The 12,826-nt window shown below is 46.3% G+C and overlaps 1 protein-coding gene across 4 annotated transcripts in view; it reads right to left on the bottom strand.

Annotated features, from left to right (window-relative positions):
- Otud7a (OTU deubiquitinase 7A) overlaps positions 1-12,826 on the bottom strand; it is a 339,117-nt gene that overhangs the window by 23,422 nt on the left and 302,869 nt on the right. For all 4 annotated transcript variants that reach the window (XM_074061818.1, XM_074061817.1, XM_074061816.1 and 1 more), the window contains 2 exons: positions 6,348-6,475; positions 4,175-4,324 (listed from right to left, as the gene is read on the bottom strand). In XM_074061818.1, coding sequence (XP_073917919.1) covers positions 4,175-4,324; positions 6,348-6,475 — 278 coding nt within the window. The remainder of the gene's footprint in view (positions 1-4,174; positions 4,325-6,347; positions 6,476-12,826) is intronic.

Here is a 12,826-nt window from a genome sequence, read left to right as displayed (position 1 = left end):
CCCTGAGTCCTTCAGATAGCACCACAGTCATCCCGAGTGGTGCATTGTTTTCTGCTAGGACCAGATGCTCCTGGATCCATGTTTGCCCTTACTATCACAGACCTTCCTCTGAGATGGGAAGCAACCCAGTGGGCTGGTCCCTGCTATCATCACTGAAGTACCCAGCTTGGTGGGAGAGGTGACTTCAGACTGCTGGAGGTGTGAGAAGGTAAATGTGCTTCCTGTGGGAGCCACTTTGAGCTGGGTTTCTGTTTCCTGCAGCTTGAAGCATCTTAACGGATTCTAGGGAGTCATGTGAATGCAGAGAGAGGCAGGGGCGAGCTGGGGCCTGGGAAGACCATTTCCCCATTCTCCTCTTACTTAGCTGACCATCCTTAGGGGCAAGAACTCCAGTGGGGATGCTGATTTTAGAGTACCTCATCTCTGAGGGTGACAAACATTTGCAGGAAGTTTCCTGTAAAGGCTAGGCTCTCTAGAACAGAGTCCAGCACAGACTGGAGGCTCTGGCCAAGCTCTCAGTGGACCCAGACTCAATCTGATTGAAAGCCCAGACAGCAGTGGCTTGTTTCTAGACAAGGGCCCATTGGTCAAGGGGTCACATCTGTCCTTTTGCCTTTCTCTGGACAAGAGGGCCACTGCTGGTGAGAGAAAGAGACTGAACTGCCTGGAAACATCATGGTGCCTCTTACGCTGATTGATTCAGAGCTGGTTCACCAACCCCCCACCAGCCATCCCACCCCTTCCTTCCTCCACAGCATCCACATCTCAGGCTGCTCTGCAGCCAGAAAATGATAGGGAGGCTCATCTGTGAATGGTAAAATGCCAGCACAAATCCCTGGATAGGAGACTATTCTAAAAGACAGTTGTCCTTTAAAAGAAAGGGGATTTGGTCTACCCTAGAATGTGGATGTGATGCCTGGAGGTGCGGCATTCATATGGCTACGAGGCTGTAATCATATGATAAAGCTGGTGGCTCAAGGAAAGGGTGGGTGTCTGGGTCCCTGAGAATGTCTAGAGAGGCGCATCAGCCTGGACCACCTACCTACCTCAGGACTCCCTGCTATAGAAGCAACAGCAACCCCTTCTTGTTGATTCTCTTGCAGATCACTGCTGTTCTGGACACATCTTTCCTAGAGAGTGGTTTCCTGCACTACTTTTCTTGCACCCACAAGGCTGAGAAGAGAGCTGGTCTGTTCCCTGGGTAGGCTCCTGGTGCCCTCTTAGCTTCTCCCTCTCCTTTTCTCCACTGCATAACAATGGCTGAATTGCTAGGATCTGGTACCCACCAACAATCCTGTCCTTGCAGCCTCTGCTGTAGGCTAGGAAGGAGGAAGACACAGGAGGAGTCTGGGGCTTCTTCCAGCAATGGCTCCCTGGACAGTGCCTGCAACAGCCTGTGGCAGATCCTTTCCAGGAGGTGGTAGGCATTAAGAGTGACCAGGAAAGGAGATACACAAGGCATTTAGATTTATCTCTGAAGCAGCATTTAAGGCCCAGGGCACAATCCTAGCCCAGAGATAGGCCATGCTATCTTCTAATGGATACTCAAGGTCACAGAGGACTTCAGTGAGTGTCAGGGAATGTCCAGTAGAGAATACTTCATACGGAAGTGGTGATGACCTTGAATGTGGCAAACAAAAAACGATCAAATGTGGACAGTGGGAAGAAAGGAAGAAAAAAGGAAAGAAAAAGAGGGTGAGGAGAAAGGAAGGGGAATGAGGGCAGCTCACAGAGAGGTGGGTGTTACCGTGCTGCTGACAACAGGGGTAAGGTCACAGGGTCATGGGGTGTGCCCCAGTCATGCACAGAGGACAGAGCAGCCTAGCGCTCCAGGCTCTAAACCATGCCCCCGTCCAAAACACGCTTGCTCTGCTAGGCCACTGGCATTCTTTGGCAGGCCATCACCTTCACTCAGGCTTGCGTCCCACTGCTGCCAGACTCTGCATCATACTTGACCTCCAACACTAATTCCCTCCCTCTCTGCTGCACTTCCTAGTGGGAATAATTGCTCTCTTCCCAAATAGGACAATGCACGCTTGCCACATGTCCTGACTTGCACTGTGGCTTGCTGGATCTTGAAGGTGGTCAGATGCTGTCATCTTTGGGTCCCTTAAGCCTTGTGTCAGGTTCTTAGCATGCCTGCAGGGCACTGGACATTGTGCAGTATACCCACACTGTGTATACTACTTGTCTGTTGGTCATGTAGCAGCTGTCTAGGTTATCAGATTGACTGCTTATTGCAGTGCTGTGTTCAGATAACACTTATTTTACTTAACAATGGTCCTGAAGCACAACAGTAACAATGCCAGCAACTCAGATATATCAAAGCATTTAAATGAAAAGTTGAAAGCCAGGCGCGATGATAATACCTGCAGTCCAGCTACTCAGAAGGCTGAGGCAGGACGATCACTGCCGCCCAGGTCTTTCAGGCCCTCCTGGGCAGTGCAGTGAGACCCCATGACTCAAAACAACCCAGGAGGGAGGTGTAGGCACCCCTGGACACAAAGTTGAGAGACAATACAAAAGGCAGAAACATCTCCCGGGACTTAATGAGTCTGTGACCAAATGATTTCTGTGACCAAAGGGAGTGTCTGTAAGTGATAAAGAACAGTGACGTGATAGTGCCATTCCACTGGCTGCAGCCTCTGTCTCTTTCGCTTTCCTGGGACTCATACCCAGGCTGCACCCATGTGTGAGCCTGAGGCTCTGGGTCAGCTGTTGGAACAATGGGGTCTGTGGATGCTCAGCCCTCCTACTTCCCTCAAATGCCCCAGCTTCCTTGTTCCCCATGGATGCTTGGCCCCTCCACTTCAGTCTACTCCACTGTCAAGCCAGGGAGCAAAGATGCTGATGAGTGCTTTGTGCGGATGGAGGAGGCTGAGTTTTGTTCCTTTGTCTGTGTCCCTTCCACACCAGCTGTCTCCAGGAAGGGGAAGCATTTGGATGCCCCATGGGAAATTTTTGTCACTGTATTTACTTCCTGTGTACATGCTCAGTGTAAAAGGTCAGAACTGGATACCCTGAGTTTCCTGCCCTGTGGCATAGTCACTTGGGCTTTCCTGGGATCACACTCAATGGCAGAAGCCCTGTAATTAGTCTGTCCTGTCCTTCAGTCTTCTGGGTGTTCTCTGAGTCTACCAGAAAGAAAATAAGAGAGGTTTCCCCTCCCCACTCAGCTAGTGAAGCAGCCATCACAGCTAGAGCAGCAAGTATTCCAAACAAAATCCTCCTGTCTCCCCAGTGAAGACATAGTACATTGACCGGAAACAAAACCCATGTGTGTCTGACTGGTGGCTGAAACTGACCAGTATTTGGTTTGTGGGACTGGCCCAGCAAGCCCATTAGCACTGAAATAGCTACTTGCAGGAAACTTGGCTGTAATGATTTGTAACCTTTTGATTCAGAAGTTTACTCCAGAGCAGGGATGGCCAAACTTTTCATGAACAGTGCTAGTTAATCAATATTTTAGGATCTGCAGGTTTATGGCTGTTACTTTGCTGCAAAAGCAGCTACAGGCAAAATCTCAATGAATGAACGCAGCTGCATGCCAATAAAACTTTATTTACAAAGGTAAGTGGTGGGTCATGGTTAGCCAATCCCTCCTCTGGAGGGGGCTTTCTTTTTAAAATTACATCTAAAACAAATTACTCCCATGTGGAGTAACAATAGATTACTAGATTTTTTAAAAGCCCATCTAGAGAAGAGACACTATATATTTCAAAAAGTTAGAAGAAAGGATTTTGAATGTTTTCACCATAAAGTAATGATAAATGTTTGAGGAGAAAGATATGCTTACCCTGGTTTGAACATTACACAATGTACACATGTATTGAAACATCACATAGTACCCCATGAACATATGAACATTTTTGTTTTTAAATTTTTGATTTAAATTTAAAAAATATATATGTATACATGACAAAGGGAACAAAAGTAAAGGCCATCTAAAGGTGGTAGAATCATTCATTTGCTTAGCATTTTAGATGAAAAGTTGTCTTTAACATTGTTATTTTTAGTGAAAATATTTGTACACACATAGAGCAGTTTTATGTAAAAGCCATGGTTGCTGCATGTGCACAGGCGTCTCCCAGAGGCTGCTGTCCACATTTCTCCTCCACCCTTCCCCCTGCCCTGCCTGTCCCTGGTATCCCTGTCTCTCAGGAGGCCGACATACCTTGTTCTCTTTGCTGGTCTCTTTGTTCCATGGACACGAGGGCTGAGAAATGCGCTTGATCGTAGGCCAGAACCAGAGGCGAGCAGTGGCATCTGTTGGGAGGGACCTCCAAGGGCAGGTAGATCCCTCCGAATGGGATGGGTGCAAATGCTGCCAACACAGAGAGTGAGGAAAGGAGGGGATGAAGGAGAGGACACAGACAGCACTGAGGATGGGGGCTGAGGGTTTCCATGGTGACCTGCTACCCCCAGACCTGCAGAGCACAGGTGATCAAAAGAGCCATGTGCTTAGGGAAGGACACTTACCAAAGAAAAGCAATGATGTGCACTATGTATGAGGCCCCGCATGGTAACCCATGTTTTCCTGAATGTACGTCTTCCTCTCCTAGGGTTCACTGAAATGTGTGCATACAAAATAAAACAACAGCTACACTTCTTGAGAGTGTGTTTGTTCTACATTTTGCGAAATTCTTCTATTGAATTGAAAGGAAACAATCAGAGCGCTCCAGGACCAGGCTGTAAGTCAGACGGGAAGGGAAGTAAGACCCAGGGCAGCTGAATTCTTCTGTGATGAGACACAATCTTGTTCATTTCCTTATTCACAACAAAGAGGAAGACAAGCCTGAAAGCCTCACTGAACAGAACACTTGTGGAACTCTTCCCTGAGGCAGTAGCTAACTTTTGATCATTTAGAATCTTGCCTTTGGCCCCTGAGGCAGGGGAATATGCACAATCCTCTGAGCAGAACATGGGAACAGCCCCCTTTAATATCTCTGATGCCCTCTTCCTTCCTTCTCTGCCCTCACTCGATTTGTGTTGATCAGTGTGATTCTGCCTGCAGGAGAATCCTGCTGAGAGGCGGGCAGCCCACTTGCAAGAGGGCAGCAGGTCTCTACTGGGGAGGAAGTGGGGATGACCTGCAGAGGGCTGCTGGTGCTGGAAGGCAGTCCCAGATTTCATGCCAGTCCTGAGACTGCACTCAAGACCTGAAGCCCTTAGTGAGCCCATGTTACTTGGCCACACATTGAAGGAGGTGGTGCCATGCAGGACTTATGTCCCATAAGTGCCCTTCCCACAGCACAGTCATGGCCACATCTGACTGTCCCACGCAGCTATGATTCAGCCTGAAGAGCTGCAGTCTCCCCAGAAGGCCCACGGCTTTTGTTAGGGTGCCGGTTTAAATTTCAGTGAGGCCGGAGGAACACGTCATTGGGCCACTCACTGACATTCCCTAGAAAGGCAGCCTTCTTGTGATAAGCCATCTTTAGAAATGACAAATGGGAACTGGTTTGCACTGGTGATGAGTGAAGGAAAAGTGAGGACAACCTAGGGAAAGGGCTGAAGAGTACAATCTGCTGCAGGAGAGCAGGTACATGGGGACCTGTGTGTGTCATCCTCTGGCTTCCTGGTCCATTGCCCCTGGCTCTTTCTCTTTCCACCTCTTTGGAGGAGTGTGGCCAGGCCTGTGGCCTCCTAGTTATGGCTCCTGTGACCTGGGAAGCCACAGGCTTGAGAGAGGACGTGCTATGGAATACTCTTCCTGGGATGAAACCAGGTAGGGACATTGCTTAGCCTGTCAGGCTTCAGTGTCTTAAAGCAAGGGAGGGCAGTGTGGCAGACACACTGAGGAGAATCTTGTAGGAGGCTGTGGACAGGAGTGAAGGAAGGAACATTTGAGGCACCATAGACTGTGCCTGGCTCTCAGGGGGCAGATGATAAGCAGCCCTTTCCTGTCCTCTCCTCTTTCTCTGTCAGTCTTGACTCCACCAACCCCTTACCCAGTGACATCTTCCTTTCTTTTCTCTTTAAGGCCTGCAGCCTGCACAGGGGTAGGAGAGGACTGGAATGGCTGAGCATCTCTGGGACAAGGCCTGGGGTGCTTGGAGAGGTCTAGGCTGTCTGCTGAGTTCTGGACAGACAAGGAGGTACCTGGCCCACTTCTGTTTAGGTTCCTTATAGTCTGATTCCTGCAAGGCAAGCAGGGGACATGGCCAAGAGCAATCCCACTGCCATGTGGGAGGAAAAAGAAACACATGGAACAATGCCATCTTTGTCACTTGGAGGGATGTTTGGTGACCACTGGAGATCAGCCCACATGTGAGGCAATACCTGCCCTGTAAGGGGATGCTGTACTTTCTGGGCCAGGTTTAAATACATCTTCTTGAGGAACTTACCTTCTCCACCTGAGTCCCTCAGCATTGTATCTGCCACAACAACGATTGGTCTTCTTAGTATGTGAGCCAAGACAAAAACGTGGAACTCTTCTAGGCTCTCGTACACTGGGTCCTCAGAGTTGTCCACACTAGGGAACAAAACAGAGTGATCCTGTCAATGGACTAGAATGGGTTGGGGGATGGAAGAAATGGAGAGGACTCTGTGGAGGGACTGACCACCCCTTCCTCTGGATCTTATCACTACAGTCCCGGGCCAAACAAGGCCACCTCCCACACTCTCTGTGGAAGACAAATGCACAAGTCCCAGCTCCCTGCCTCTACTCTGGGTTAGGTGGTCTCAGGAGATAAGCTGGAGAGACCCGGCAGGTGAGGGCAGGGGCCAATACTAAGATGAATCTCTGCAGGTGGCGATAGCTCTCCAGAGCCTATGGCAACTAGAAGGCAGGTTCTCTGGGGCATTTAACAAGGGTGCAATAGGGATGGGAAGGATGCAGCCTCATCTTCTGCCCATCTCGCCCATCTCCATATCCAGATGCTTAGGCTGAAGCCTCATCCCTCAGAGACTCAGGGACATCCAGGGAGTATCAGACCCCATGCTGGAGGGGTCCATTACTACCAAGGTCTGAGGAGCCTTTGAGGCAATGTCCAGATGGAAGAGGACAATAAAGAGCTGTCTGGATTCAATCCTGAGGAAGGCAGGAAAGAAGGAAGGGAAGGAAGGGACTCCAAATGTGAAATTGCCTACACAGACCCTCTGCAGTCTGTGTCCCTGGCTCTTGCTGAGGCTCAGAGAAAGAGCAGGATCAAGTACTGCTTTTACTCAGACTCTAAGATACTGGAGCAGAAGGCCATAGCCTTGATGTCAGTGTATGTCACTCAAGAACAGGGCCATCCCTAAAGAGAAGAGCAGATGGAGAGGAGAGCCAAAGCTCACAAGCAGTGGGGCCTCAGCTGTACTACAGTGCCAGCCAAGATGCCTGGGTGGCATTGTGGCTTGTTCCTGAGCACCCCAGGGATGCCCCAAATTAAATAATGGGTCTTCAAGGACTGGAGCAGCAGGGGCCAGAGCCAAAAAATGCAGCCTTCATTGAGAATATAGTTGTCTCTCCACATCTGTGCTTGAAGGCTAAAGATACTTTTTTAAATCCCAGAAAGTTCTCCAAAGCAAAACTCAGATTTTTTGTGCTCTGAACATTGCACAGAATCATGTGAATGAGTGATGTGCAGGCAAACCCTGTTTAGATATTATGTCACCTAGAGATGACTTAAAGTCTATCGGAGGATTGCTACCATATGCAACCACTATGCCATTTTATATAAAGGACTTGAAAAACATCTGCAGATCTTGGTATCCACGGGGGTCCTGGAACCAGTCCTCTGTAGATACTGAGGGATGACTGTACAGGCTGGTGTGGTACATAACTTTTAGCTGAATGTTTCAATTACTTCTAGAATGATGGCTGGAATCCTAGGAAATGCATCATAGTCACCCGAGGACTTTTGGTGCTATACTACCTATGTTTTTTCTTATTCTTTTTTGTGACTCAATTCATTTAATAGTTAAAAAATTTGGTAGCAATCAAAAGTGTGTACATATAGTAACAGTACTCCCTCCTGAACCAACTGAAAGTAAATATCCAGCCTGATACCCCATTATTCTGAAAGAGGTCGGTGCATATTTCCTATGAACAGGACATTCTTCTACATAAGCAGAACACAGCCATCAAAAATCAGCAATCAACATGGAAATAGCTCATCGCCAGACCCCTGGTGGTTGCCAGTTGTCCCAATGCCTTTCAGGACCAAGTTTCAAGCTCAGAATCAGGAGCCGCTGTGGTATCTCTATGGTCTCCTTCACCCTGGAATGTTTCCTAAGATTTCCGTGATTTTGAACATTATAGGCCAGGCATTTTTGCAGAACTTCCTTAATCTGAGTTTCTCTATTTCCTCACAATGAAGGTAGACTGGGTTCTGCTGAGTCTTTTTTGTGGTGTCTTATAGGTAGCATAGAAATGCAGATTGTCCCATCAAGGGCGGTGGTGATTTGGTCACTTTTTTAGGGTCTGTCTTGTCCCTGTAGAGCTGCTCTTTTCCCCCTCTGTATTAATGAGCATTTTGTGGAGGAGGAACTTTGAACCTATGCAAATATTCCATTCCTCACCAAATCTTTATACATTTATTGATATCACTATGGATTTCTGATTTTATATTTTACTCAATGGGACACAATCCATTTGTGGTATTTTGATGTTTCATTTGGCCAGTATGGCTTATTTCAACTTGGTCTTTCCCTGTCATTTTTTGGAGCACTTTCATGCTCCAGGCATAAGTTTTATATTCACATACACACACACACACACATCTGCAACTGTATTTTCATCTCTGTAGCTCTCTATGTATCTGTGTGTGTTCATGTGTATGTATGTATGAATGTATGTATGTATGCATGCATCTATTTCAAAATTCATAGGAAACTTCGAGTTCACTGATCCCTCTAATTCCAGTCCTACCCTACAAAGTTCATTCTACAGTGGGAAATTTTGTTTATATTAATCTTATAGATTTTACTTATAAGTCTCTTTGTGTGTGAGCAACTTCCCGTCTCTGCTGCCACGTCCTCCCCAGATTGCCCTCTTTACTCTGTCTGGCTCTGACACCTTACTATGGTCTTCTGTGTTCCTGCATCCCCTACCCACTGCAGACATCCACCTAAAGGCTTTCAGGCAGAATTTTTAGGAAGGGAAGTAGAATAGAAATGTTTTAAATAGGTATTGTTTTAAATATACAATTAACCCTTTTTATCAGTAGGTTCCACATCCGAAGACTGGACCAACAGCAGACCCAAAAATATTAAAAAGAATTGTGTGTACTTTTTCTTGTCATCATTCGCCAAACAATACAATGTAGTAACTGTTTACACAGTATTTAAGTTGCATGAGATATTATAAGTAATCTAGAGATGATTCAAAATATATGGGATTATGTTCATAATACATACAAGTATTTTACCATTTTACATAAGGGACTTGAGCACTTGTAGATTTGGTGTCCTTGAGGGGTCCTGGAACCAACCCCCTGAAAACATTGAGTAATAAATGTGAACATGTATATGTATATGTATATTTATATTCACATATTCAAATGCTAAGGTAAGCATAATTCTCCAGGGTGTACATTTCCAAACACCCTAAGTGATTATTCTTCTTAGCCACAATTGAGAGCCAAGTGCTTCAGGAACTTGCTTGGTCATCCCTGTTATGAAGAAATTGCTCAGTGAGTAAGTGCCAGGCAAGTGGAAAGTGAGCAAGATAATAAGCAACATAAAGAGCAGAGAACATGGGTTACAATCAGCACACTCAGGAAGAAAACACCATGATTAGAAATGTGGAGTGCTGTTCCTTCCCTAATTCAATGGATGCAGAGGTCAGCATGGGAAAGAGATGAACTGTTCGTGAGTCAGATATTAATGCTAAAAGAAGGGAGGCCCTGGTGAAAGGTCTTCACTCCATGATGGCGCCCTCTGGTATATGAATAGCTATGCTGAAGGAGCCCCACAGCAACAACAGTGCAAGAAGTAAAGTATTAGGCATCACTGTACTGGCTGGCCATACTTCTCATGCAAAATTTAAAGAGTGTCATTGTATTTCAAACAAAAAAAAAGAACAGTGAATGTTTACTGAGGATTTACTCTGAACTGGTGCATAGAGCAGAGGTCCCCCAGTAACTCTTTCCCTCATGTTACGTCCATCCTTCCTTCCATCTACCCAATCACTTGTTCATTCATTCATCCATCTATCCACTCATTCACCAGTACATAAGTCCACCCATCCATACTCAGATAAATCCATCCATCCATTCCTCATTTATAAATCTACCTACCCATTCACCTCTACTCCCGTTATTTGCCTATGAATCCATCCATCCGTTCCCACTATATACCCGGGCCATGCATAGCAGACTCATGGCTTCACATAGGCAGTAACTATTGAGCATGGGACCCATCTCAGCAAAGAGAAGCTGCTCAGGAACCCAGGAGGTGACAGACAGGGTTTCAGGTTTAGCTGGGAGAAGCTTGATCATGAAAATGTCTTTCCCTGCTTGCATCCAGCACCTTGTTGCAGGGCTTAACACAGGCTCTGGCTTTACACTCAGCTCTTGTTCTGTGCAAGACCATGCTCCAGTGCTTCTGAGAGCCTGGGCTTTAAATACAACTATAGAATACTGGCTCAGCTCCTTAGAGGGGGATCATGTCTGGCATGTGAATTTGGAACTGTGACCTATACACTTGAGTTACTGCTACTAGAGCCCATTGATAGAAATCTGCTCCAGCAAAACCACTGCTAAAAATTCACTCCTGCTTTTAGCTCTATGGTGTCACATCTTCCTCTGACTTACTGGAAAAATGCTAGGCCTAAGGTTGTAAATAGATTCTGTCTCCTGATAAAAGACATAAAAATTTCTGACATGGTTCATAATTGGTGTTTACTGCTGAGAAGACTAAAATGCAATATAATGAACGACTTCAACCTTAAAGATATGCATACCCCCAGATCTTCCTAACATGTGCTCTGCCATTCACACTGGCTTCTCCAGGGCACTCTCCTCTTCTTCCCTGTATACCTGAGAAGAGGGGATTCCTGGGAATAAGGACACACCATCCACTCAAAGAAAATGCCTTAAGGAAGATGAGGATGAAAGAGGCCTGAGCTGAGGTAGAGCAGGGTATCCTCTCCTGGTAAGACCAAGAAGCAAATGAAGAGGAGTGAGGTCCTTGCTATTCTGATTGTTGCTGCTTCTCCTCAGCATATCCTTGAGATCCCTCCAGTGAAGTATGTGGGGTGCTACTCACTCCCTTTCATAGCTGCATAGTCCTCCTCATACACAGATCTCATCATCAGCATTTCTGAGTGGTCGGACCCTGCCCCTTTCCATGCCATTCTGTACTCTGCTGTGGGCCTCTGCACCTGGTCAAGGACTGCATCTGTCCATACAGGCAGATTTTAAAGAGCTCCTCTGAAGGTGATGTGCAGGCTATCAGGACCTTGCCAAGAGCAAGGAGAGTCATGGGCCCTAGGAAGGGACTCTGAAGCACTCTGAAGGGACAGAGTGGGCCTTGGGTCCTGAAAGGAGCTTACGACTGCAGTCAGTGTGGCCCCAGGGTGAAGACTCTTCTTGTTGCTTGGAATCAATAAGCAGAGGTCATTCATGTGACCGTATGATTATGCTAAGGGTCTAGTACTATGCTGGGTGAAAGTGTGTGCAAACATGAACATGGATCTAGGGGTGGGGACTGATAATGACCAGATGACCAGATAAGAGACTATCCATTATTAATCAGCACAGTGATAAAAGTTGGATTCTTTAACCTGGAAGGAGATAATCCATTGGCTTTGGTCTTCTTTTTTTTTTTTTTTCATTTTTCTTTTATTATTCATATGTGCATACAAGGATTGGTTCATTTCTCCCCCCTGCCCCCACCCCCTCCCTTACCACCCACTCCACCCCCTCCCTCTCCCCCCCCTCAATACCCAGCAGAAACTATTTTGCCCTTATTTCTAATTTTGTTGTAGAGAGAGTATAAGCAATAATAGGAAGGAACAAGAGTTTTTGCTGGTTGAGATAAGGATAGCTACACAGGGCATTGACTCACATTGATTTCCTGTGCGTGGGTGTTACCTTCTAGGTTAATTCTTTTTGATCTAACCTTTTCTCTAGTTCCTGTTCCCCTTTTCCTATTGGCCTCAGTTGCTTTAAGGTATCTGCTTTAGTTTCTCTGCGTTAAGGGCAACAAATGCTAGCTAGTTTTTTAGGTGTCTTACCTATCCTCACCCCTCCCTTGTGTGCTCTCGCTTTTATCATGTGCTCATAGTCCAATCCCCTTGTTGTATTTGCCCTTGATCTAATGTCCACATATGAGGGAGAACATACGATTTTTGGTTTTTTGAGCCAGGCTAACCTCACTCAGAATGATGTTCTCCAATTCCATCCATTTACCAGCGAATGATAACATTTCGTTCTTCTTCATGGCTGCATAAAATTCCATTGTGTATAGATACCACATTTTCTTAATCCATTCGTCAGTGCTGGGGCATCTTGGCTGTTTCCATAACTTGGCTATTGTGAATAGTGCCGCAATAAACATGGATGTGCAGGTGCCTCTGGAGTAACAGTCTTTTGGGTATATCCCCAAGAGTGGTATTGCTGGATCAAATGGTAGATCGATGTCCAGCTTTTTAAGTAGCCTCCAAATATTTTTCCAGAGTGGTTGTACTAGTCTACATTCCCACTAACAGTGTAAGAGGGTTCCTTTTTCCCCTCATCCTCGCCAACACCTGTTGTTGGTGGTGTTGCTGATGATGGCTATTCTAACAGGGGTGAGGTGGAATCTTAGCGTGGTTTTAATTTGCATTTCCTTTATTTCTAGAGATGGTGAGCATTTTTTCATGTGTTTTCTGGCCATTTGAATTTCTTCTTTTGAG

This window comes from Castor canadensis, chromosome 19 (genome assembly GCF_047511655.1).
Source record: "Castor canadensis chromosome 19, mCasCan1.hap1v2, whole genome shotgun sequence".
Taxonomy (NCBI): Eukaryota; Metazoa; Chordata; class Mammalia; order Rodentia; family Castoridae; genus Castor; species Castor canadensis.
This window is presented reverse-complemented; position numbering and strand designations above follow the sequence as displayed.